This window comes from Pteropus vampyrus, unplaced genomic scaffold (assembly GCF_000151845.1).
Source record: "Pteropus vampyrus isolate Shadow unplaced genomic scaffold, Pvam_2.0 Scaffold189, whole genome shotgun sequence".
Classification (NCBI taxonomy): Eukaryota; Metazoa; Chordata; class Mammalia; order Chiroptera; family Pteropodidae; genus Pteropus; species Pteropus vampyrus.
In genome coordinates, this window is record NW_011888970.1 from 315,313 (window position 1) to 340,093 (window position 24,781).

General features: G+C 58.6%; 2 protein-coding genes across 5 annotated transcripts in view; one reads left to right on the forward strand and one right to left on the reverse strand.

The window, feature by feature from the left end:
• POLE (DNA polymerase epsilon, catalytic subunit) overlaps window positions 1-20,244 on the forward strand; it is a 36,011-nt gene extending 15,767 nt beyond the window's left edge. For 2 of the 4 annotated variants that reach the window (XM_011371373.2, XM_023537380.1), the window contains 28 exons: window positions 14-106; window positions 339-483; window positions 1,354-1,511; window positions 1,854-2,049; window positions 2,965-3,179; window positions 4,361-4,463; window positions 4,859-4,939; window positions 5,047-5,169; window positions 5,827-6,039; window positions 6,300-6,509; window positions 6,713-6,856; window positions 8,080-8,220; window positions 8,381-8,534; window positions 8,616-8,722; window positions 8,943-9,119; window positions 9,200-9,423; window positions 9,571-9,791; window positions 10,069-10,273; window positions 11,419-11,592; window positions 12,484-12,609; window positions 13,683-13,815; window positions 15,253-15,436; window positions 16,296-16,427; window positions 16,587-16,780; window positions 17,885-18,085; window positions 18,424-18,549; window positions 19,025-19,114; window positions 19,214-20,244. In XM_011371373.2, the coding sequence (XP_011369675.1) occupies window positions 14-106; window positions 339-483; window positions 1,354-1,511; window positions 1,854-2,049; window positions 2,965-3,179; window positions 4,361-4,463; window positions 4,859-4,939; window positions 5,047-5,169; window positions 5,827-6,039; window positions 6,300-6,509; window positions 6,713-6,856; window positions 8,080-8,220; window positions 8,381-8,534; window positions 8,616-8,722; window positions 8,943-9,119; window positions 9,200-9,423; window positions 9,571-9,791; window positions 10,069-10,273; window positions 11,419-11,592; window positions 12,484-12,609; window positions 13,683-13,815; window positions 15,253-15,436; window positions 16,296-16,427; window positions 16,587-16,780; window positions 17,885-18,085; window positions 18,424-18,549; window positions 19,025-19,114; window positions 19,214-19,327 (4,384 nt within the window). In that variant the 3' untranslated portion in view covers window positions 19,328-20,244. Of the gene's footprint in view, window positions 1-13; window positions 107-338; window positions 484-1,353; window positions 1,512-1,853; window positions 2,050-2,964; window positions 3,180-4,360; window positions 4,464-4,858; window positions 4,940-5,046; window positions 5,170-5,826; window positions 6,040-6,299; window positions 6,510-6,712; window positions 6,857-8,079; window positions 8,221-8,380; window positions 8,535-8,615; window positions 8,723-8,942; window positions 9,120-9,199; window positions 9,424-9,570; window positions 9,792-10,068; window positions 10,274-11,418; window positions 11,593-12,483; window positions 12,610-13,682; window positions 13,816-15,252; window positions 15,437-16,295; window positions 16,428-16,562; window positions 16,781-17,884; window positions 18,086-18,423; window positions 18,550-19,024; window positions 19,115-19,213 lie in introns of all 4 variants that reach the window. The other 2 variants (XM_023537378.1, XM_023537379.1) reach the window with 2 other exon arrangements.
• A 1,547-nt stretch (window positions 20,245-21,791) lies between these two features.
• On the reverse strand, window positions 21,792-24,781 carry P2RX2 (purinergic receptor P2X 2). The gene is made up of 11 exons (XM_011371374.2): window positions 24,543-24,781; window positions 24,309-24,444; window positions 24,147-24,218; window positions 23,968-24,043; window positions 23,800-23,896; window positions 23,569-23,649; window positions 23,342-23,480; window positions 22,841-22,971; window positions 22,535-22,625; window positions 22,365-22,430; window positions 21,792-22,273 (listed from the first exon to the last, which is right to left on the reverse strand). Exons 1-11 carry the CDS (start codon window positions 24,716-24,718, stop codon window positions 21,902-21,904), a joined length of 1,437 nt encoding a protein of 478 aa, XP_011369676.1. The 5' UTR covers window positions 24,719-24,781; the 3' UTR covers window positions 21,792-21,901.

The following is a 24,781-nucleotide window of genomic DNA, read 5'->3' on the forward strand; positions in this document are numbered from 1 at the left end:
TCTGTCCCCCCAGGGCCCGCTGGTACTCCATGGAGATGGCTGGCATTGTCTGTTTCACGGGGGCCAGCATCATCACCCAGGCACGGGAGCTGATTGAGCAGATAGGGTGAGTGCTGTGTTTGGTCAGCGCCAGGGGAGGCAGGCTCCCTGGGAGGGCCGAGCGCACCAGGACAGAGAAGGAACGGGTTGGTGAAGATGGAGTCGGAGGCCACTGAGCGTTTCGTTTGATGGGTTCATGCCAGGAAGGGCCTCGTCCACTATCTAGACTTAACACGGGCTTCTTGTACGTGGGGGCCCCAGTCCCGTTCCATGTGACCCCTTTGTCTGTTTCCCTGAAGGAGGCCCTTGGAGCTGGACACAGATGGAATATGGTGCGTCCTGCCTAACAGCTTCCCTGAAAACTTCGTTATCAAGACAACTAGTGTGAAAAAGCCCAAGGTGACCATCTCCTACCCTGGGGCCATGTTAAACATCATGGTCAAGGTGAGCCTGGGTCTCCTGGCGGGGCTGCCCTCTGGGCTGGGTCTCCGCACCACCACTGTGGTCCGGACGTGGGGAAGGGGACTCGGTGGCTCTCGCTGGCGTGCTCCCCTTCCTCGGCTCCAGCCACGCTGCCCGCCCCCCAGCCCAATGCCCGGTGGGGACGCCGCCGTGCTCGGAAGTCACTGCAGTGAGCCGGCGCTCTCCAGCACAGCACGCGCTTCTGCTGCTTATTTTGTGTTGTGGGATAATGTAAGCTGCACAGAAATATGACAAAAACAGCAGAATCCCTGCGCACCCTTCGGCCCGCTGTGCGACCCACGGCGCAGCTGTCAGAACTAGGGAGTCCGCGTTGGCACAGCACTAGCTAAACTACAGCCTCCATTCCGGTGTCCGGCCGTGCGAGGACCCACACTGCGTGTGGTCATCTTTCTCCTCGCCCCTTCTAGTCTGGCATGACCAGGACACGTCGATGAGTACCACTCGGGTGTTTTGTTGACTGCTCCTCAATTTAGATTTACTGTTTTTTTCTTGTCATTAGACTGAGGTTATTTGGGTTTTTGGAGGAACACCACAGAGGTGAAGCGCCTTGTGCAGCACTGTTGGTGCGTGGTGTCAGTCAGGATCTACGCTTGAGGTCGCTAGGTGCAGCTTTGCCACCGTGACATCCTAGGAGAGAGTCAGAGCCCACACTGGGGAGGACTTCCACTCCCCGTTAGCGTCTGGCCTCAAAGCACCGCAGTTTCTAGGGGACACCAAGGAGGAGACATTCTGAGACTGTGCTAGCTGGGCACCTTCACTGGCTCTGTGTGGCAGTCATCACTGGTCCGGACAATGACGGGTGAGGCTGCCCCCTCCATCCTTGTCCTGCAGGAAGGATTCACCAACGACCAGTACCAGGAGCTGGCTGAGCCTGCCTCTCTGACCTATGTCACCCGCTCAGAGAACAGCATCTTCTTTGAGGTTGACGGCCCCTACCTTGCCATGATCCTGCCAGCCTCCAAGGAAGAAGGCAAGAAACTGAAGAAGAGGTGAGAACCCCACAGCCTTTGCGCTGGGAAAGGGAATGGACGAATGCGAGTTAACAACCCATCTAGGAAATGGACCAACAGCCGGGATAGGGACAGACTTGGTTCTGCTGCTTGTCCTTTCTGATTCAGTTTGGAAAGCTGTTGTCGACACCGATGCCACCAGCTCTGTAGTCCACCTGTTATGTTACTTTGGAGGAATGAGCTCAGAGCAGACGGTGCTCGCTGCTGGGTGGATGCCAGAGGGGCGGGGAGGGGAGGGGAAGAAGAGAAGGAGGCGGGCGCAGGGGTGCAGGGAAGCAGCCAGCGCCTGGCCCCTTCTCGGCTGTGCTTGCGTGTTTCTAGATACGCTGTGTTCAATGAGGATGGCTCCCTGGCCGAGCTGAAGGGCTTCGAGGTCAAACGCCGCGGGGAGCTGCAGCTGATCAAGATCTTCCAGTCCTCCGTGTTCGAGGCCTTCCTCAAGGGCAACACCCTGGAGGAGGTGTACGGCTCTGTCGCCAAGGTGGCCGATTACTGGCTGGACGTGCTATACAGCAAGGTGAGGTTGCACCTCACCTGGCTCTGACAGGTCCCGTGGGCAGAGGGGCCCGCTGTTCCGTGGGCTCCCAGAGAGAAGGTGACAGATGAACTCGGCTAATTCTGATGAAATCCCAAGACTTGCTTAGTTCTAGTGACTCCCAGAATTTCCCTCAGTTTCTGTATCCAGTGACAGTTCTGCAAAGGAAACAAATAACATGATAATAAAACAAATTATAAGAGAAAAGTTTGCCAGCAATCACAAAAATTTCTCTGATTTTTAAAATCTTTGTTGGACCTGTAAATGCACACACAATTTCTACAGTTTAAATGACATTGCTGGCTTATCTTTAAAGTATCTTATAGAATTGATTGTTATTCCTGCGTTGCTCTGTAGTCTTGTATTCCATTGAGTTTGCCGGGTTAATTTACAGCGCCGGCCCTCTGCTGTTGGTGGCAGGCAGCTTTAGGTCTCCACTGTGAGGATGGCATTGCAGCAAACACCTTGGTATAGATGTCTTTCCCTCTCCTGCCTGGCTTGCTAGGAAGAGGCTTTCTGGGTGAAAGGAATGCCGGAATATTCTGGAATGTCGTCTGGCTTCCTTTGCTCTGGGCTTCTGGATCTCGGCATGTCTTGTTCTGTGGAGAGCTGACCGGCCCCCTGGAGAGCAGCCAGGGGGACTCACGGGCGGCGCTCGCAGGCCTAGCAGACCTTGCGGGGAGTCGAGGGCATGAGGTCAGGGATGCGTATGCACAGGAATGCAGATAGAAGCTCAGGCTGGGACGTGGTTCAAACTCTTGCTATGCCATGGTGAGACTGCCCTCGGACCTACACTGCCACCTCAGCTCATCCGGCCGGAGACACTGGGCCCCACACGAGAAGAGGCCCGGGGGCGCCCCTCTACCTGTGCGTGACACCCTGCCCACTTTTCTCCAGGCGGCCAACATGCCTGATGCCGAGCTGTTCGAGCTGATCTCTGAGAACCGCTCCATGTCAAGGAAGCTGGAAGAGTACGGGGAGCAGAAGTCCACGTCCATCAGCACGGCCAAGCGTCTGGCCGAGTTCCTGGGAGATCAGATGGTGAAGGATGCGGGGCTGAGCTGCCGCTACATCATCTCCCGGAAGCCCGAGGGGTCTCCGGTCACGGAGAGGTGAGGGCTCCCAGCGCAAGGCGAGGGTTCCTGAAATCAGGAAATGTGATGTTAAAAGCACCCATTGGTTGGAGATAAGGAATGATGGTGCCAGTTGTAGGTGACCGTGTAGACCGGCGCTCACACCATGTGCATGGGACTGTGGGTGACAGTCACTTTGGAGAGAAACCAGCAGCACGTGGTGAAGTAGAAGATGCCTGATTTACCGCACAGTCGAGCACTTCTGGGCATGTGTCCTGTATAGCCACCGTGTTTACGTTGTGTTAAAGAGCAAAATTTGGGAACACCGTAAGTGTCCTTCAACCAGAAAATGGGTAAATGTAGTTTTTATGCAGTGAATTGGAGTGACGGTCACAGCTACGTGTTACAACACTGATCCAGTTCAAAACAATGTTGAACAGAAAAAACAAGTTGCAGGAAGATCAGTACTGTATACCTCCTGTGTAAAGTTTACAAACGTGGAAAATACTCTTATTTTTTATGGATACATACAAACAGGAGTAGCATAAGAACGTGCAGAGGATTGATAAACACCAAACAGGGCTTGCATTTCTTTCTGAGTGAAGAAAGTCAGCAGAGCTGCTTAGGCAGGCAGCTTCGTCCTCTTCGTGTTTTCCTGTGTGAAGAAAAAGGGCGGGGCTTGAAGTTTGACAGGACCGGGTGGGGGCGCAAGGCTTGTTGTCTTCCTAAGTTTCTTTATGTTTACCGTTTCACAGTAACAAGTGAAAGAAAGAGCAGTGTTGACAGGTGCCCTGTCACTTTGCTAGTGACGTGCAAACTGGCCTGTTCTTTCAGGAGAGCAGATGGACTCTTCCCAGGTGTTACCCAGCGAAGAGCATTTTAGAAATGTTTAATTATATACACGCACACGAATGTGTCATTTACGCGAAGGCATGGGAAACAGCTCTTCGCAGTGGCCAAACACAGCACAGACCAAGTGGCCACTGGCAGAGCATTAGTGTTTAGCCATCATATTTTAATACGACGAAGTGCTCTGTGGTTATTTAATACGATAAACAATAGATGTCATGTATAGTTTATACAAAATAACATTAAATGAAAACAGGTTACAAACTATGTTATGAGTCCTTTTTTACAGTAAAACACACATACGCTTGGTGAGTGCTGTGGCCGGCTCTGGGGAGACATCCTGGCTGAGCTCTGTCCCTGTTGTCACCCAGGGCCATCCCACTCGCCATCTTCCAAGCAGAGCCCACGGTGAGGAGGCACTTTCTCCGGAAATGGCTGAAGAGTTCTTCCCTTCAAGACTTTGATATTCGGACAGTGAGTGCTGACTTTGTCCTACTTGGAAGTTTAAGGAGAAACCAGACAGCAGAGTACCTGACTCAGGCTAGCGTTCTTCCTGGCATCTTCATGGTGGACGTGTGATGGGGGGGAGTCGTGACCCTTCCGGGCAGACGTAGAAACACGAGAGGGGCCTTCCTTGCTGTCTCAGACAGAAACAGGCTTGGTTCCGAAGCACAGTGCTGTGAGCCGTGGTCCTGGCAGCGTCGTTTAAGCTCTCCGCCTCAGTTCCGTCCTCCGTGAAAGGGGCACCTTCATTGCAGAATTTCAGAGGATGAATCAGAATCAGACACAAGGAGGCGTTCGGCACAGTGCCGCTGCCGCCGCTGCCGCCACTGCTTTTCTCACACCCCTGCCATCTGTCCCATGCTCAGATCCTGGACTGGGACTACTACATTGAGCGGCTGGGGAGTGCCATCCAGAAAATCATCACCATTCCTGCGGCTCTGCAGCAGGTGAGGTCAGGGCCAGGGGGCTGGCCCAAGGTGGCTTAGAAGCCACAGAGATTGGGCCTGGCTTGAGCTAGCTAGGTCACAGGTGATTAGGTCTCACCTTCACGTAGGTAAAGAACCCAGTGCCACGCGTCAGACACCCCGACTGGCTGCACAAAAAGCTGCTGGAAAAGAATGACATCTACAAGCAGAAGAAGATCAGTGAGCTCTTTGTCCTTGAGGGCAGGAGACAGGTAATGGGCCTTGCCCGGGGCAGCAGAGGCCGAGACAGTCATGGCTGGGCCGGTCCTGGGGGCACATGGCACCAGAGTCCCCCTTGCCGCAATCTGTAACATTAGAAGCTTCCTTTTGCATGTCTAGAATTTTTTTTCTATCTAAAAATGTACACCTTGACACTCTGCTCTTTAATTCCCCCGTTCTTTCATGGTAGGAGCTGACTCCTCCAGGTGGGGCGCAGACCTGTCTTACAGAGAGCACTGTGCCAGTAGACTTGGTGACCTGGAGTGAATCCTGCACCTAAGGACTTCAGTTTTCTAAACTGTAAAATAAAAATCTGTTAGAAACTAAAAAACACTGAAGACGCTGTCCTGAAAGGTGCAGAGGTGCAGGGAGGCCAGAGGAGGGGGCTTTACCTGTTCTGCAATGTCATATTTCTCATGAAGAGGAAGGAGAGTTCTGGCGCCAGTGGGGAAATGTGAAGGTTGCTCCACAGTGGTGGCACCCAGTGACATTTTTGTGCGAGCTCAGCACCATGAGAAGTTAAAATGGACTTGTCCGTAAATGAGCATCTGTGTATGAGTACTTGGTCCCGATTAGGCGATGCCCTCGGATGGATGTCTAGAAATGGGTTTGCCAGGACCGTGTTCTAAGTGTCGGCTTGTTCGTCACAGGTGAGTGTGGCCCAGGCTCTGGCAGGCACCCTGAGCCCTGGAACTCCTGACATGGAGGACTTTGGCCTTGCAAAGCCACTCCACTCAGCAGTCCCCGTCAGTACCAAGAGGAAGCGCATCCTCTGGGAGAGCCAGGAGGAGTCTCAGGACCTGGGGCTGACGGTGCCCTGGCAAGAAGTCTTGGGGCGGCCTCCGGCCCTCGGGACCACCCAGGTGAGAAGCCTCAGGGAGTCTGCAGTGGCTGGTGGGAGGAGGGAGCAGGGCTGCCGGTCAGGCCCACGCGCTGGTGCCCTATCTCCCTGCAGGGACCCCGAGGTGGGTCCTGACCCCTGAGAAGATTGGTGAGCTTCCTAGTCATTACGGAGTACGTGGATGTGTGGCTGCGTTGCCGTGAAGTGCATCCTGTTTTACTTCGTGCCCCTCAGTCATTTTCGTCGTCTCTGCCTCCTTGTCTTGTCCCGTGTCTGTCTCAGGAAGAATGGCTGGTCTGGCTCCGGTTCCACAAGAAGAAGTGGCAGCTGCAGGCCCGGCAGCGCCTCGCTCGCAGGAAGAGACAGCGCCTGGACACGGCAGAGGGCGCGCCACAGCCCGGGGCCGTCCGAGAGGGGCCTGCCACAGGGCTTGGGGGCTTCTTGCGAAGAACTGCCCGCAGCATTCTGGACCTTCCATGGCAGATCGTGCAGGTGCGACGGGTCCCTGGGAGGGCGGGACACCCCCAGGCCAACATCATGGCCGATGGCACCATCTGGCCAGCTCAGTGTCCTGGGGACCGTCCTGTGGTCTGGGATGGCAGAGAAAGGGCAGGCCTTGTCCTTCTGCCTCTGCTTGGGTTGGTGCTGGAGGCTACAGTGAGGCCCCCACTGCTGTACAACCTGCTCCCTTTCAGATCAGCGAGACCAGTCAAGCCGGCGCGTTCAGGCTGTGGGCTGTCATCGGCAGCGACTTGTACTGCATCAAGCTGAGCGTCCCCCGTGTGTTCTACGTGAACCAGCGGGTGCCCAAAGCGGAGGAGGGGCCTTCATATCGCAAGGTATAGAAAACAGTTGGTCATGCTGGTCACCGTGGCCAGCTGCCTGCTCAGCCTCTGAGGCTATCTCTACAGTGATGGAAGCCGCACAGAGGACCGGGGTCCTGTGAATGTGTGTCCCTGAGCGAGGTGTCCTGTAGCCTCTATCTCCTGAGAGGCTTCTCGGGACACAGCAATAATCAGCTGAAACGCAGAACCGATCGGTTCAGCGACAGGAGCCGCTGGTGGCCTTGTCCTGGGTGCACTGTCCTCTTGTATCTGATACACACAAGTGACTGGGTGGACACTTGTTGGAACGTAGGCCCTGTCCCCATGGATCGTGGAGAGTAACAGCCTTATTGGGATGTGATCCTCACGCCGACCGTGACTCATCTAAAGTGTAGCTCAGTGGCTGGTAGTGTGTCACCGAGTCGTGAAACCATCACCCCAGAAAGAAACCTTAGCCTCTCCTCCCCAGCCCTTGGTGCGAGCCCTCTGCGGATGTCTATAAATGGAATCCGACGGTGGGTGGTCCTCCGCCTCCTTCCCCCGGGGCGTGTCCTCATCGGCTTTCACCTGGGGTCTCCGTCCACATGCCCAGCCAGCTCTACCCAGAGCGCGGGCACTGAGGTCGTCCATGCATGTGTCTTGTTCAGGTGCTCACAGTCGCAGAGTGAGCCGACATCTTGTTGAGACGAGACTTATGTGTTTCTAGCTGGGAACTGGAGTGAGAAATGCCAGCCCAGAGACTCAGCAGCACGTGGATGCAGGGCACAGGGTGCAGGGCAGGGCGCAGGGCCGCAGAGAACGGACAGCCTGGGGCTCCCGGAGGTTTCTCGGTGTAACTGGGAGAACGTCCTTCCTTTTGGGGCATTTATCCCTTTGGGTGCCTCTCTCCTGCTCCCTCCTCACTAGGACTGCCCCACTCTGCTCCCCCGGGGGCTCTTCCCTGTCCTCTGAGTAGGGAAACCCTCAGGCGAAACCCAGAAGACTGGGAGCTCCCGCCCCTCCCACTCAGAGCAGCTCTGCCTCTCAGAGGTCTCAGGTTGCTTCTCAAAGTGATGCCCAGGGCTTTGAGTTTTACTTATTGAGTAAAATGGAGTATACCCCACAGTCGTGGGCACCAGAAGTCCTAGGAATGTTTAAATGATGCATGTACACATGTGAGAGTATGTGCATGTGTGTACGCCTGGGTGGGGGCCATGTGTTACAGACATTACCACTTACCTTGTCTGTGCTGTCCCCAGGTAAATCGAGTCCTTCCTCGGTCTAACATGGTCTATAATCTCTACGAGTACTCAGTGCCTGAGGACATGTACCAAGAACACATCAACGAGATCAATACTGAGCTGTCGGCCCCAGACATTGAGGGCGTGTACGAGACTCAGGTAACTGCCTTCCCAGCCGGACGGGGCGGGGATCCCACCGGACAGAACCAAGGACGAGAAACCCACAGCATATCTGCCAAAGACGGCCTGAAAATAGTGGGCCACACCCCAACCACAGCGGCCCCTGTCAGCCCTCGTCCCACCTGTCGGCCCTGTCCAGGTCCCGTTGCTGTTCCGGGCCCTGGTGCAGCTGGGTTGTGTGTGTGTGGTCAATAAGCAACTGGCGAGGCACCTGTCAGGCTGGGAAACAGAGACCTTTGCTCTCGAGCACCTGGAGATGCGCTCTCTGGCCCAGTTCAGCTACCTGGAGCCAGGTATGGCGTGTGCTGGCCGCCCTCGCCCTTGTCCTGCCCCGCCTCCCGCACCTCTTGGGTGACGTGTGTGTCCTCCTGCAGGGAGCATCCGCCACATCTACCTGTATCATCACACACAAGGCCACAAGGCACTCTTCGGCATCTTCGTGCCCTCGCAGCGCAGGGCGACTGTGTTTGTGCTGGACACCGTGAGTTCCTGGCCAGGGCTGCAGGGGTGCCTTCCTGGGGTGGGGTCTGGGGGGCAGCGGGTCACTGGGCAGGAAGACGCCCAGTCCTCTGGCCTTGTTTCCAAACACGAGTGCCCGTGGCGATCAGACGAGAAGCGGGATGCAGAGGCGGGTCCGCACAGAGGGGCGCTCTGGGCGCTGCCCTCTCCGCAGGGCAAAGGGCCGACGCGCTCTCGTTTAGGTGCGAAGCAACCAGATGCCCAGCCTCAGCGCCCTGTACTCAGCCGAGCACAGCCTCCTGCTGGAGAGAGTGGGCCCCGAGCTGCTGCCACCCCCCAAACACACGTTTGAAGTTCGGGCAGAAACCGACTTGAAGACTATTTGCAGGGCCATTCAGCGCTTTCTGCTGGCCTACAAGGTGAGTTGTGGGGGGGGTCCCGTCCTGTGAACCCCTCCCCTAGGCCAGGTCTTCCTAGCTGCCTTGTACCTTGTGCCCAGGAGGAGCGCCGTGGGCCCACACTTATCGCCGTGCAGTCCAGCTGGGAGCTGAAGAGGCTGGCCGGCGAGGTTCCTGTCCTAGAGGAGTTCCCACTTGTGCCCATCCGCGTGGCCAACAAGATCAGCTATGGAGTTCTGGACTGGCAGCGCCACGGGGCCCGGCACATGATCCGCCACTACCTCAACCTAGACACCTGCCTGTCACAGGCCTTCGAGATGAGCAGGTGAGTGGGGCGCGCAGATGTCTCTGGGCATTTCTGCAGCTCTGTCCACCTTGGTTGTTGCCAGCCTCATCGGTTTCTGGCAGCAGCTCGTCCTTACTGCTTTCCACCCTCAACCTGGGACTTGCCCTGTGACCCGGACCCCCGCAGGTACTTCCACATCCCCATCGGGAACCTGCCTGAGGACATCTCCACCTTTGGCTCCGATCTCTTCTTTGCCCGCCATCTCCAGCGCCACAACCACCTGTTGTGGCTCTCCCCTACGTCACGCCCTGACCTGGGTGGGAAGGAAGCCGACGACAACCGCCTCGTCATGGAATTTGAAGACCAAGCCACCGTGGAGATTAACAGTTCCGGCTGTTACTCTACAGGTGGGTGGGCAAGGCCTACAGGGGCCTCAGCTGCTGGTTTCTGCCATTTCTCACCATTCTCTGGTGGTGAGCACGCCCAGCAGCGGACCCTAGGCACTTGGCCAAGGCTGTAGGGGCCTCTTGAGGGCAGGGTGAGTGCGGGCCGGGCTCTGCAGTCAGCCCATCTGGGGCTTGTCGGCCACCCTAGCAGTGGTAGTTTTTCTGAGGTGGTGCTGGCTGGGGCAGGCTCTAAACCAGGGGTTGGTCAGTGCATAAGAACTGGCGTCTGTGTGTGCAGTGTGCGTGGAGCTGGACATTCAGAACTTGGCCGTCAACACCATCCTGCAGTCTCACCATGTCAATGACATGGAAGGGGCTGACAGCATGGGCGTCAGCTTCGACGTGATCCAGCAGGCCTCCCTGGAGGACATGATCACCGGCAACCAGGCTGCCAGCGCCCCGGCCAGCTATGACGAGACGGCGCTCTGCTCCAGCACCTTCAGGTGCCCGGGGCCCGTGTCCCTGAGAACATCTGGCTTTTTGTTCTGTGCCCTCCTCTCTGGGGCAGAGTAGCTATGTTTGGGCTCTGGGAGGCACACGAGACACCATTTGACCCTCGGCCCATGTTTTAGGAGACTTGGGGCTGAGACGGTCACTGGGGCTCCCCTGCACTAGTCGTCAGGGTCAGGAAGTATCTTGGCACAGTGATGCGTCTAGCCCCTTCCTGTGGCCAGAGGCATGCCCTTGTGGGGGCTCCGGTTAACTGGGAGCCTGGGCGCTGGTTGAGTACTTGCTGTGGCTCCGGTTAACTGGGAGCCTGGGTGCTGGTTGAGTACTTGCTGTGGGTTGGACAGTGGGCTGCAAACGCAGGTTAAGCCGGGCAAAAAGTGGTATGAGTCACAGGTTCAGATGTCCAGAGAAAATTGCTATGGACAGGGTGACGCTGTGGCAGCCGGCATGTGCCCTCTCCACGGCCTACACAGCCATCGCCCATCGTAGAGATGAGAACACTGAGGCAGCGGGGCTGATCTCATGCCAAGCGGGAGGGTCCTGTATCTGCAGAACCATGGTCTTCAGCCATCGGTCCTGTCGCCTTCTTGCAAAAGGGAGACAGGACTTTGAAAATGGCAGGGACAGGACTGATAGAGGGACGGCTCAGGGACACACCTGCACGGTGCGGTGAGGGCCAAGGGCTGTCTGCGCGAGGAAGTGGCCAGTGCGGTTCTGAAAGGTGGGGTCAGACCACAGGTGGCAGGACTGTTACTGAGGGAACAGCTTCGTTGCGCCATGTGGTGTCATCCAGGCAGTTTGGTGGAGTGGCCAGGATGAGGCAGGTGGTTGGGACCATGGCAGTGCAAAGGCGAGGGGGCCCTGCAGGTCTCTGCTGGCATCTGCTCTGGCTCTCCTGGCAAGGCTGGGGCCTGCTGCACACCTGTCACCTTATCTGTCCCTACACTGAGCATGCGGGGAGGGCGCAAGGGGCTGTACGTGAGGCGGTGAAGCCCGGCCATGGTGAGGGTGCGGACGGACTGCGGGGAGCCGAGTGATGGGGTTGGGCGGTGCAGGGGAATGGGGCTCAAAAGTGACAGCAGAACAGGAAGAGCTGGTGCCAGTAACCGTGGGGGGCGCGTGCTTACCTGTCTTCCAGGGTCCTGAAGAGCATGGTGGTGGGCTGGGTGAAGGAGATCACACAGTACCGCAACGTCTATGCCGACAACCAGGTGATGCACTTCTACCGCTGGCTCCGGTCCCCGGCCTCGCTGCTGCACGACCCTGCCCTGCACCGCACGCTGCACAGCATGATGAAGAAGCTCTTCCTGCAGTGAGTGCCGCCGGTGGCTCTCTCCGGGTTGTGCTGACCCCTTGGTCTCCAAAGTCAATAGTGAAAGGGTCCCAGGAGAAACTCAGCCTTGTCACAGCCTCCCACGGTGCCCTTGTGGAGATGTGCTATGCGACGCCATCTTCCTGCCGCTCGTTTGCACAGGTCACCGTACACCGCGTGTTCTGCCTCTCACTTATCGTAGTTACCTGTAGGTCTTGGAGATCTAGGTAAGGGTGTGCCATACTAACAGATGGTTAGGCTGTTTGCAGAACTTGCTGTTACGAATAACCAACCAGTGAATTTTCCTTCTGGAGCCTGAGGTCATGCAAAGAGATCTGTAGCATAAACTCCCGGAGGTAGCACTGTTGCAGGTCTGACAGATGTTATAACTAGGCATAAACACTAAGTGTTTATGCCTAGTTATAACATCCGCCATGGAGGTCATACTGATGCCACCGCCAGCAATGACTGGGGGTGTGGCCCACCCTAGCCCCACCAGCGTGGCAGGTTGCTGCCAACCCGATGGGGCAGAACACTGCCTCGGTGTGCTCTTAATCTGTGGTTCTTATTGTGGATGAGGTGGGACTTTCTCTTCATGTCCTCTGCCCATTTTTCTCTGGTTTTGTTATTTCCTTCTCATTGATTTGTACGAGTACTTTGTATATAAAAGTTAGCCGTTTTCTATGATACGAGTTGCACGTTTTTTCCGGGTTTTGATTATCTTTGGCTTCGTCTTGGTGGGTGTTCACTGCGCAGAAATCACCACTGTTGCTTCTGGGTTCTGCTGTACTTAGGATGACTTCTGTGTCAGGATCGTTAGCTCTGTCCCTCACGGTGTCTTCGGGGATTCTCTGCAACATCTTGACTCTTGACTCTGCTCTTCGTCTGCAGGCTCATTGCCAAGTTCAAGCGCCTGGGGTCGTCAGTGGTCTACGCCAACTTCAACCGCGTCGTGCTCTGCACCAAGAAGCAGCGGGTCGAAGACGCCGTCGCCTACGTGGAGTACATCACCAGCAGGTATCAGCGCCGCCCGCTCTTCCCCCCCAACCCCCGCTGAGTCCCTCCCTGGCGTATGGCCTTCTGCCAGCAGACACTCGAAACTTGTTTGTAGCTGGGTCTTCAGGTCTGAGAAAGCCCTTATTTCACCTAATTTCTGAAAGATATTTTAAGTAGAATTTCTATTGAAAGATAGGTCTAGAATTACAGTAGATGTTTGTTTTCTGAAAGTTTTTATCTTCTCTGTATCTTCCTGGGAAATTTCTGTCGATGTCTTTCAGATAAGTTCACTGATCTGCAGTGTAGACGCTGCCGTTAACCCTGCTATACTTTCCGTTTCCGACACTGCTGCTCTCTCAGAGCCTCGTTCGGGTCCCTAAATTCCTTGAGTACATCTAACATGTCCATCTCTCTAGCGCTTCGCACACACAGACCGCAGTCATAATGGCTGCTTTAATGTTGTTCCCTTCCTCGCGCGCTGATGTTGGCGTCAGCTCTGATTTGTCTGCAGTCGGTAGGTTTTTCTCCTTACTCTGCGTTGTCTTTCTCTGCTTCTTTGCAAACCTGGTGGTGATGCCGGATTAGACGCCAGACATTGTGGATCTTGCCTTGTCTGTGGGATGCTGTTGTGTTCCTGTAACTATTCTGAGGCTTTCTGTTCTGTGACTTGGAAACAGTTTGATCCTTTGGGGTATTTTTGAGATTTATGGGCAGGGCCAGAGCAGCACTTAGTCCAGAGTTCACTGTTCCCCACTGTTGAAGAAACAAGACTCGCGAGCTGCGAGGCTCCGTGGCAGTGGCGGGAGCGGGCATGGCGGGGGGCCCGTCCACGAGCCTGGCCGTGCTCGAGGAGGAGCCTGGGGAGGGCACGGCTCTCTGCGGCTCTGCCGCTCACTCTCTACGCCCGTCCCCGCTTTTCCTGCCTGGCTGGATGCACAAGTCTCCTTAGTACTGCTTATCACGTTCCCTAGGAAGTCCGAAGTTTTTAAATAAGTGAAGGGTAAGCAGATAGGGTCAAAAATAAAAGAAGAAAAATGGAGAAAAGGGGGAAAACTGGATTTCACTTAAGCAATTCCTGTTTGGCTTCCTTTTAGCATCCATTCCAAAGAGATCTTCCATTCCTTGACGATTTCTTTCTCTCGATGCTGGGAGTTTCTTCTCTGGATGGATCCCTCTAACTACGGTGGAATCAAAGGGAACGTTCCATCTAGCATCCACTGTGGACAGGTGAGGTGACCGGTCCTGGAGAGCTGAGGTTGGGACTGAATGATGTTGAGGTCCACGTGTGTCTGCTCAGCACACGCCGTGGTCACAGGCTGGTGCCAGGAACAGCTCCAGGCCCCAGTCGTGCAGCAGCAAACGACAGGCCCCGCCATCGTGGCATCTGTGAGGGGAGAGACCATGCGCAAGCAGACGAGTAGATATAGGCTTGGAGTCGGCAATGGTGACAGCTCAGAACCAACACGGAGCCGGGAGAGGCAGAGAGCGGGCCCGGGGCAGGGGCTGAGTGAGAGGGGAGGTCCGGGAGCCTCTGAGGAGGTGACGAGAAGGTAGAGCTTGAAGGGAGCGAGCGAGCGGCCTGTGCCAGCAACGGGTGAGGCAGCTGTGAGTTGTAGTGTAGGGTGGGGAGGGGGCAGTGGTCACACCGCTGGCCAGGGCCAGGCCTCTAGGGCCTGAGGCTGTGGTGGAGACTTGGCCTAAGTGACAGGGAGATTCTGAGCAGGGAAATGTCGGGCATGACATCCTCCTGCGCCCTGTGTGGACAGCACCGTGCAAATAGGGGCCCAGCTAATGTCAGCCCAGGGGAGGGGGCAGGGTCAGAGAGAAGTACTCGCTGAGTATTGAGGTGGAGTGGACGGGCCATCGGGGTGGGTGTGGGTGACACGGGTGTGGGCTGTGTGCAGGCCATGCCCGCATGCGTGACCCAGGGGTGTTAGCAGATGGACGGGGCAAGAGAGCGAGTGTGCGGTGAGGGGCTCGTGCTTGGTTGGGACGAGTGGCGTTTCCATGCCTGACAGTTGCTCAGCGTGTGTAAGGTGGGGACACAGGTCAGGTAGTGGCAAGGTGTCTGGGGGTGCCGGGCTGGCGAGGTCGCTTGGGGCTGTGTGAGTTGCAGGGACCGAGCCCCGCCTGGGTGGGTTTTCATGGAGGAGCCAGGGGACAGGGTCTCAGAATCAAAGGGAGTGCCTCCAGGGGCCTGAGTGCATGCCAGGGCAGAGGAAGGTCAGGCAGTGTAGACAGATCGATGGAAGGCGGTGGTTGTCGCTGCTCTGAGGACGGCAGCCGTCAGACTTCATGTGTTGAAATGAAAGGTGTCGTGGGGAAGGGGACCCGAACGCAGGGCCATCGCAGCAGACCTAGACCCTGCGACCCAGCACCGACCATGGCAGGGGGGTCTGGGACTCAGACCAGAGGGCCGGTCTCTCACACGCCCCCTAGAGCTGAGTGACTGAAGCGAATGCTCTGAAAGGGCCAGGTGAGACCGACCATCCCATGCGGCACGAGTGCCTGTGCACACGGCATGGCACACAACGCCTTCCACAGAGCCGTCCCCCAGGAATCTGCCAGGCTCGGGGAGACAAGATGGCTAGACGAGTGGGGTCGGAGACCGGGGTGCAAATGACTCATTGCCGCTGCGAGAACACGGCGGGCCGTCTGTTACAGCAGGACTCCCAAAACGAGGGCAAAGAGCAGGACGACGAGGACGGGGACGAGGACGGGGACGAGGACGAGGACAACAGTGGGCAGGAGCCTGATGTGGAGGACTTGCTGGAAAACAACTGGAACGTCGTGCGGTTCCTGCCGCAGGCAGCCTCCTGCCAGAGTTACTTCCTCATGATAGTGTCAGGTGAGCCGCCCGCTGCCGCCCCATCATGTCGTGCCGCTCTGTGGAACACTGCGCTTGGCACGCTTGCCCCTGGGCGGGATGTGCCCTGGCCACACACCGTGCCGGGTAGAAGACACCCTCGTCCTCTGTCCACGCCTTCAGCCTCTCACAGCTGCCCCAGCCCGTGTCACTGAGGGGCCCATGTTTCTGCCCCAGGATTGGCGTGTGTGCACAGGTGGTGACTGGAAGGGGCGCGGCGCTCGCGCAGTCGGCTGCCCACGGGCTGGCCTTTGAGGCTCAACTCCTGGTGTAATAAAGCCCTGCATCTGATTTGGGCCTAAGGGGTCTGAAGGGTTAGTGTTTACAAACCAATTACCTGTGCTGACATGCAGATGAAACTCGTACGTTAAACACCCACCGCGGTTCAGAGCCAGGCATTAGAACAGTAGACGGGTGCTGTCGATCCGACTCACAGCAGATGCGCACCCGCAGGAGCGGCCAACGTGGTTTCCTTTGAGATTGTATTTTTGTCTGCTTATCCTGAGTCACTTTCTTAAGTTCACTTGAATTGTGTGGGCCTGGTGGTCAGGTGTATGGACCCTAGACTTCGAGCCTTTGTTTTTGTCGCTGTCCAGCATGGCGGTTGGCATGGGCTGCCTTATTTATACGGCGCTCTAAGCATGCACATAGACATCAGCACTCCCTGCTTATTCTCATGTCGGCGATGGGCCTGGCTCATCTACGTGCAGCGAATAGTCAGTGCCAACAGCAGCGTCTCGTCCCCGGCTGGCTGACAGTCTGACCAGCCCAGGGTCTCCCTGGCCTCTGGGGAGTCCTGGGCATCGCCCACTAAGACCTGTGGCCTGTGCCTGCCCCACAGCGTACATCGTGGCCGTGTACCACAGCCTGCAGGAGGAGCTGGGGCGCAGTGCCCCGGGGAGCACCCCTGTAAGGAGGAGGGGCGCCAGCCAGCCATCGCAGGAGGCCCAGGGGGCCGCTGGAGCCCTCCCCGGTGAGTTACCCCTGCTGCATGCGGCCTTCACCGTGTGCCTATAACCTGACCCCTCTGTGCTCAGGGAGTCCCCAAGTCCAGGGCAGGGTCCCCAAGTCCTTCTCAGCATCCTCTCACTGTGCGAGGTGGGGGCAGGTGCCATGTCCCTTGTCTTCCCAGGAGTGATCACCTTCTCTCAAGATTATGTGGCAAATGAGCTCACTCAGAACTTCTTCACCATAACTCAGAAGATTCGGAAGAAAGTCACGGGCTCGCGGAACTCGGCCGAGCTGTCGGCGCTGTTTCCTGTCCTCCCCGGTTCTCACTTGCCGCTCAATAACCCTGCTCTGGAGTTCATCAAATGCGTGTGTAAGGTGAGGGCGCTCGTGCTGACCTGACCTGCGCGGTGAGGCCATCTGTGTGTGCAGGGAGCCAGGAGTAAGTCACGCATCGATGCCACTCACTGCGCCCCTTTCCATACAGCCACTGAGTGAGGTATTCGGGGCTCAGAGGTGGACAAGAGGGGGAGACCCGTGTGCTCAGGTGCTGTGAAGTGGGCTCAGAGTGGCGGGCAACGCGAGGCAGGCCCTCTGCCCGGCCTGGGGCTGAGGCCGCAGCAACCAGGGGGTCGGGCCACATGCGGATCCCAGGAAAGAATGGTGTGTGGGCAGAAGGGTTGTTCAGGCCCTGGGGTGGGGTGATCTGGGGGTGCTGGTGAGACGGCAAATGCCAGGGACCGGGCACGGTCCCTGAAACGTCCAGGCTTCTTGGAACCTCAGGGCAGCTCGCTTAGAGCCAAACGCCTTCTGGGAAGGGAGGCTGAGGCAGACACAGGTAGTGTTACCGGATGAGGCTGGGCAGGCACCTCACGCGCAGAGCGCTGCACTGCTCATTAAGTTAGCCCCCGGCAAACTGCACTTCAGTGACCGACGCTCCAGGATCGGGTGGCTTCTGACTGTCGTGGAGGAATGGTTTAGTGGGCATCTCAGTTCCTTGTTGGACTTCAGAATAGTTTTAATTTATTTTTATTAAGGTATAACACGTGTAATAAAATTCACCGTTTTTAGTGTCATTCTTTGAGTTTTGCCAAAACTCATGTATCGACTGCCAGAGTCAGGATGCGGCACATCCCAGCACCCCCACAGTTCCCCACCCCTGGCTCACACTTCCTCACATTTTAAAATGTACCCATAGTAAGATTCATTCTCTGCAGTGCAGCTGTTAGAGTTTTCACAGATGGATAGAGCTATGCTACCAACAGCAAGGTACAGGACAGTCACCCGAGAGCAGGCCCCGTGCCGCCCTGTGGGGCTCACCCCTCCTCACCCAGAGCTGTGCCCTCTATCACCACGAACGAACGGGGCTTGGAAGGCATAATGGTGCCAAGAGCTGCAGCTTATAGTCGGCCGCAGGGTTTTCTAGTTGGACAGCAGCAGGGGCCTCAGGAGCCATCCCTGCCACGTCCCCGTCCTCTGCAGGTGCTGTCTCTGGACACAAACATCACAAATCAGGTGAACAAGCTGAACCGGGACCTGCTCCGCCTGGTGGACGTGGGCGAGTTCTCCGAGGAGGCCCAGTTCCGAGACCCCTGCCGCTCCTACGTGCTCCCTGAGGTCATCTGCCGCAGCTGTAACTTCTGCCAGGACCTGGACCTGTGCAGAGACCCCTCCGTCTCTCAGGTGAGCCGGCTCCCACACCCTCGCCAGGGGAGCACGAGCACCCAGGCTGCAGGCGACGGGTCACATCCTGCCACGCCCACTGTCAAGTGACCTATGTCCACCATATTACCCCTGCTAGCTTCGATGTGAATGAAAATAGGCACCCTTGCTTATGCCACTCAACTGCCACACGCTAGAGCATTGTCCCGATAAACATGTCAGTAAGCGTGTCCAGAGCTGTGAGCTGCTGCACGCTGTATGCGCCTGTCCCCGAGGGCTTTTCAACACCGAGTCTTAGCCAGTGTGGACACACTGCGGGGAGGGCTGGGCAGAGGCTGACGCGCTGTGTCTCGGCCCAGGACGGGGCTGTGCTGCCCCAGTGGCTCTGCTCCAACTGTCAAGCTGCCTACGACTCGTCCGTCATCGAGGCAGCGCTGGTGGAGGCCCTACAGAAGAAACTGATGGCCTTCACCCTGCAGGACCTGGTGAGCGCCCCCCAACAGAGGGCCCCTTGATAAGCGATGTGAGCCCGTGGGGAACTGGGGGCGCACAGGTCTCAGGTCAGAACCTGGGCCTTCCCGGTGACACCTCGGGTCAGGCCTCGTCCACAAGCCCAGGTGACTCAGCCTTGTAGCACCTTGGGCACCTACAGTGGCCAGGTTCTGACTTCATAGACCTTTCGTTCAGGCGGAGGGAGGTAGACAGCAGACAAGGTGAGCATGAGTGGCCATAGTGTAACGAGAACCGGCAGGAAGTGTGTGTGACAGAGGGAGATGTTCAGCCTTAGGTGTAGGGGACCCGTCAGCAAGGACCGAGGGAGGTGTGGGGTCTGGGCAGAGCACGCCTGGCGCCTGGCGTGATGTCCCTGTGGGTGCTGGGAGGCGGTGGCGCAGTCGGATGAAGCTGGCGTGAGGCGGAGGGGTGGGCAGGGGGCCGCTGACCAGCTGTCACTCGTTTCAGGCCTGCCTGAGGTGCGGGGGCGTGAAGGAGACGCACATGTCCGTGTACTGCACCTGCGCGGGGAACTTCGCCCTCACCATCCGCACCAAGGTGCGGCCCTGCCCCTCTGCTCCGCCCTGTGCGCCTTACTCGGCCTCTGTCCCTGCACCTCCTCGGGGGCAGAGGCTCACGGCCACTGCCTTCCCACAGGTCTTCATGGAGCAGATCGGAACCTTCCGGAACATTGCCCAGCACTGTGGCATGTCGTACCTTATGGAGACCCTGGAGTGGCTGCTGCAGAGGAACCCCCAGCTGGGCCATTAGCAAGCTGGCGCTGTCCCCACCCTCTGCCCCAGCTCCCCAAACTCGGGCACGTCCAGGATGGGGATAAGGAAGACAACCCCCCCAGGAAGTGTTTGGGGAGCAGGTCACACTGCCGGACCCAGCTGGAGCAGGAAGTGGCCCCTGGGCCCAGCCCTGGTCAGGGCAGCTGTGGGCCGAGAGCACCCAGCACAGGGCCCCGAGGCCTCATTTCTCCCAGAATGAACACGAGGGTCCCTGTGGTGCTGCACAGCCTGGCCTTCCCGCACCCCCACTGCCCTCGGGGGTCTTCTCTTTGAGCTGAGACGCTGAGGATGGTTGGAGGCCAGACCCAGGGTGAGGTGATGCTGAGTGACAGTCTGCAGCTCCAGCTGTCTAGTCACTTGTCACCATAGAAAACCAACATCCCCCGCAGTGCGGGCCAGTTCCGGCCATGCAGACCTGAACCCATGGGGACCTGGGCGTCTCTAGCGACTCTAGTCGAAGCAGGGGCTGCAGGGGTGTCCTCATCGGGCCGGGCGGAGGGCTGAGGAGCGCGGGTCTCAGGCCAGGCTTTTCAGACGGGCTTGGCATGAGCCTTGAAGAGGGCTGTTTACCATGGACTTCAACCACACGTGCATGTTGGCGTCTGGATTTCAGAAAAACACGTCCTCACCGCTGAGATTTTAGGTTCCTTCCTTCAGTGGAGGGAGGGACTAGCAGCAGCGTTTCGGGTGGAGGTGGCCTCTGTCCTTGCTTCTCAAGCTTGGCGGCGGCCAAGGCCTGTGGTCCCGCACTCAGAAACCCGAAACGGTGGACTCACAGGGAGCCTGGGCGGGCTGTGCGGCCCTCTGGTGGCCCTGTAGCCTATTTTAAATTCATCTTTGCTAGCTAAGTTCTCTGAATTCTCAATTATACTTTGAATTCTCATCTGAATTTTACATTTTCAAGTGTTCTGTGTACGTACATGGCGCCTAGTGTCTAGAAGAAGGTTGAATCGCCAGTGGCCATTCAGATGCGCTGGCCCCTGGGTACTGCCAGGCCAGGCCCAATGCCTATGAGAAACCCGATGCCGGCTGGCAGCTGGCTGGAGCCAAGTCCGCCCCAGATGGAGATCTGATCAAATTAGGGCCAGCGGGGGAGGGGGACCGGCTGGGCTTCCTGGAAGCCACACTGGAGGCGGCCAGCGCAAGGCGGGCCTGCTGCCTCCCCCTGGATGCTATACCCTGTTCCTTGCAGCAGAACCAGGGGCACTGGGTACCCTGTCCGCAGCTCCCAGGGGTTCTCTGGAGGCCAGCTTGGGGTTGGCCTCATGCCTGGGAAACCTAAGCCCTGGCCCTAGTTTCTGAGTGGCAGTTGGCCCCAACTGGAAAAGCCAGTTTCTCCAAAATGAGCTGGACATCAGTGCACTGGACACTTGACATCCTGTGACTTAGGACGTCATAGCTAACGTTCCAAGGAGAGGAGGGTCTGCAGGGGAGCTGGCTGTAGCAGCCAGGGCCTGCTCGGTTGTCAGGTATGGGCAGATGGGAAGGCCTGTTCTGACCACCTGCCAGTGTCATTCAGATTCAGGCCCTGTGGCTGGTGTAGGGTCTGAACCCTCCCCTTGAGCTTGGGAGTGAGGGGATCACAGGTGAGGTGGTCTACAAGATGCTCGGCACATGCCCCCCTATACCTGCACATCTGCCATTGGTGTTGCTGGAGAAGCCACCATCCAGCCAAGCTCTGCTGTGCCCCAGAGCAAGGTCGGGCCTGGTGGGGCAGCTCCATGGAATGACCATTGGAGCATCTGAGGATGCTACAACCAGATGACCGCAGGCCTGCCCCTGCTGGTGCCAGCTCGCTGCCCTCCTGCGGCCTCACTCTGCCCCATCCACCCTGCTCCCAGCACCAGACCCCTGCCCTGCTATTCCTCTGGGACCCAGGAAGGCATTTTGGTTTAAGAGCAGGGACACAAGCTTTTTTCCTTGAGTGCAATTAAAGTCACCGCCCTCCTGGCTTCCACTACTCACCACCCTTTTAGCTTATTTGGAGGTTTGGGGTCTGGGATGACGCCTGTGGGAAGCACTAACTGAAAGGCAGGTGTGGAGGTGAGCGTCCCCAGGCACTCTCGGCCTCTCTAGCCCCTTGGTCAGCTGTGACAGTGACCCCGCTGGATGTGAAGGGCAGCAGATGTGCCAACACTGCACCAGGTTGATGAGAGCACCAGCAGCCCCTGCACAGGGTCCCACTGCTGCATGCTTGTCTTCAGGGCCTCGATGCTTTTCCCAGAAACGAGGTCAGAAGGTTCTGGACACAGGTTTATTGGATTTCGAACATGTGACAGCTACAGGAGGAGGTCATCCCAGGCTGTGTGGGCAGGAAGGGACAGGGCAGACCAGGAGCAGGGCACTGCCCCCTCCGTGTCACCCACTGCTCGGTTGCACGGAAGTCCTCAGATTCCCAGTTTTAGGAAGACAAAGTGTGTGGGCAGAATCAAGGGCCTGTGCAGGTTGCAGCCATGTTGCCAGTGGGGCCAGGGGGTTCTCCTGGGGCTGCAGACTCTGAGGCCCTCTGGGCCCTGCCTCCAGCGCAGTGTGTCAGCAGGCGGGGGTGGTTTCAGAGCCGGGCTAGCCCTCGGGGGTCTGTGAGCCTGGAGTCCTGGGGAGGCTCAGAGGCACAAGGACCTGGGCCTGTGCCCCACTCAGGTGCGTCCACCATCTGCTCGGATGGGGCAGAGGTGGAGCAGGGCCATGGGGACAGGCCGGCCTGGGCCTGGCTCTCCCCCTCATCCTGTGGTCTGCCCGCCTGGCCAGGGTCTATGGAGCAGGGACAGGGTGGGGGAGGCGCCTGGCCCAGAACAAGGGCGAGGGTCACAGGCCAGCTACCTGAGGAACGCCCTGGCGTACACACCTTGTCAAATTTCTTGTGGCTATAGACCTTGTTTTTGTTCATGAATGTTAGCAAGATCCAGTCACACAGGAAGGAGCCCTGGGGCCAGAGAGACCGACACGTGAGGGCTTGGGAGGACCCCCCACACACACATGCGCAGTGGATGCCCAGACCCGCCTGCGCTCCTTACCACCCCGATGGAGGTCAGCGCTGTGGCCAGATTAATGACAGTGGGGATCAGGCTGAACTTCCCTGCCTGGGGACAAGAGGCTGCCTTAGAGCACAGGGTGGGGACACGGAGGAAGGACCAGCTCCGTCCTGGGCTGCCCAACCCCAGGTGGGCAGAGCCGGCTGGTTTACCTGTCCATGAACAATAACGTCAATGCGGATTCCATAGGCCTTGATGAGCGTGCGTGTGGTGCTACCGTTTATCTTGTAGTATTTAGCAAACCTGGGATGGAATGACCCGGAAGCACGTAAGAACCTGGGCCGGAAGGGCCAAGGCTGGAGTCCTGGCCGCCTGACCCCAAGGGGCATGGCGGTGGCCGCCGCAGCTCGGAGACTACCAGCTGCTGGGAGCCTGGGCCTAGGGCACCTGCCCTGTTCGCCCTTGGAGCCACCACAACCAGCGGGTACGAGGACCCAGGCACCCCAAGGCCAAGGTACCTGAAGTTGTAGCCAGATGAGGCCGGTACGTGCTTGGGGTCGAGCCTTCGGAAGGAGTACCTGGGGTTGCAGTTTGATGCCGGCAGGTCCAGGTCACAGTCCCAGTTGATAATGACACCAATGACACCACCCTGCCCAGAAGCGGGCACAGCTGGAGGTCAGGGTGGGCACGCAGGCCACTCAGGAGCCCGGGAGTCCCACCCTGAGGCTGTGCGCGGGGTGCGCCTTGTGGAGCACCAGGGGCAGCTCCCAAGGTGAGAGCCAGGGCTTGGGGACTGGGTGAGGCAGGAGGGGTGGGGAGGCTGAGCCGTGTGACCCCGGGTCAGTAATTCAGCAGGGGCCACGCACACCCAGGTAGGGCAGCAGCTCCTCTTTCTCTGGCCTCTGCCGAGACCAGGGCCAGCCAAAACTGCAAACCGACCCGCGTAAGGGGACCCTTGCGGGAGGGCAGGAGCCAGCACCTGGAAGGAGAGCCTCCCGTCACCGTCCCCCGCCCCTCACCGTGCGCGCCAGCTCCGTGAAGTTCTCGCCCGCCCGCTCCACGATGAAGCCCAGCTTGAAAATGGGGCAGTAGAGGTGGGAGACCTCGTCGAAGGTGCAGCGTTTCAGGTAGCCGTCGGCCCGGGTCTCGATGTTGCCCCTGAGGACGGCCCGCGCCCCAGGTGGGCCGGGCGGCAGGCGCCCAGCGCACCCCCGCACGCACCCCCGCCCGCCCCCGGGGCTCTTACTTGGAGAACTGGAATTTGGGGTAGTGGATGCTGTTCTTGATGAGGACGGTGAAGTTGGGCGCCATCTTCCCGAGAAATTGGCTGGGAGGCGGAGACTGGGTGGTTCAGCCCCCGCCCCGGCCCCCACCCCCGCTGCCCCCTCCCGGCGCCTCCCGGCTTTGGTCACCGAGGAGGAGCTGGCAGAGCAGAGTCGCGCTGCGCAGAGCTAGGGCCCAGGAGGGGGGCGCGCACCTGACGGAGGCCCCGTCTTCCACAGGGCACCAGCCGGACACCTCGCAGGTCTTGGAGGCCCCGTGGTAATAGGGCACGCAGCGCCCGGTCCGCACACCTGCGGGCGGACGCGCTCAGGTGCTGAGGGGCGCGACCCCCCGCCCCGGGCCCCGGCTGGCGCCCACTGACCGTTGCCCAGCATGTCCAGATGCCCTGCCACGCAGTCCTCGTCCGAGTCGCAAGTGGCGTTGGCTACCCTCTCACTCTGGGGACGACGCGGCTCGGTCAGGGGCCGACGCTCTGCCCCAGGCGCGGGTCGCTGACCAGACGGGGCCTCCCCCTCCCGGCTCTGCCCTCCCCCGCCTCACCTCCGGGCAGGCTCCCAGGGTCTGGGAGGGGGTCACCTCGATCCTGGTGATGATGCTGAACACGCTGCCCCCCTGGGCTCAGAAAGAGGGGACGGTCGGCCGGCGCGGGGAGCTCGGCCACCCCTCGGTCCCACCCTCCGGGCGCTCGGAGTTGGGGCGCACCTCGGGGGGCTTCACGTATTCCTCCACGTCCCACACTTTGTGCTCGGACGAGGTGATGCCCTTGACCTTAGTGATGACGGAGCTCTCGGGGCCCGTCTCCCTGTCCTGGTAGCTCTTCTGCACGATGAACACGTACCTGCGGGGACCCCCAGGGTCGGCTCGGAAGCAGCCGGGAACCCCGCGCCCTGACCTGCCCCAGCCCAGGGGACCCGGCGACCCGCCCCGCACACCCACCACACGAAGTAGAGCAAGATGAGCAGCTGCACCGCGCGGTACACGACGCCCAGGCGCCGGTTCTTCACCACGATCACCTTGGGCGTCTCGTAGTCCCAGAACGCGGACCAGCAGCCCCGAGCCAGGCGCCGGGCGGTGACCGCCCCCGCGGGGGGCTTGGACTCCGTGGCCGCCATGGCCTGGCCGCCCGGGAAGTCGCGGCCGGGAGCTCGGATGGGAGGGTCAGATGCAGCGCGCAC

Coding starts and splice junctions, on each gene's coding strand:
- P2RX2 (XM_011371374.2), bottom strand. CDS start 24,718: ATGGCGGCCACGGAGTCCAAGCCCCCCGCGGGGGCGGTCACCGCCCGG. Junction 23,650..23,799: donor GAAGACGGGGCCTCCGTCAG/GTGCGCGCCCCC, acceptor TCCGCCTCCCAG/CCAATTTCTCGGGAAGATGG. Junction 22,274..22,364: donor CGCTGACCTCCATCGGGGTG/GTAAGGAGCGCA, acceptor CTCTGGCCCCAG/GGCTCCTTCCTGTGTGACTG.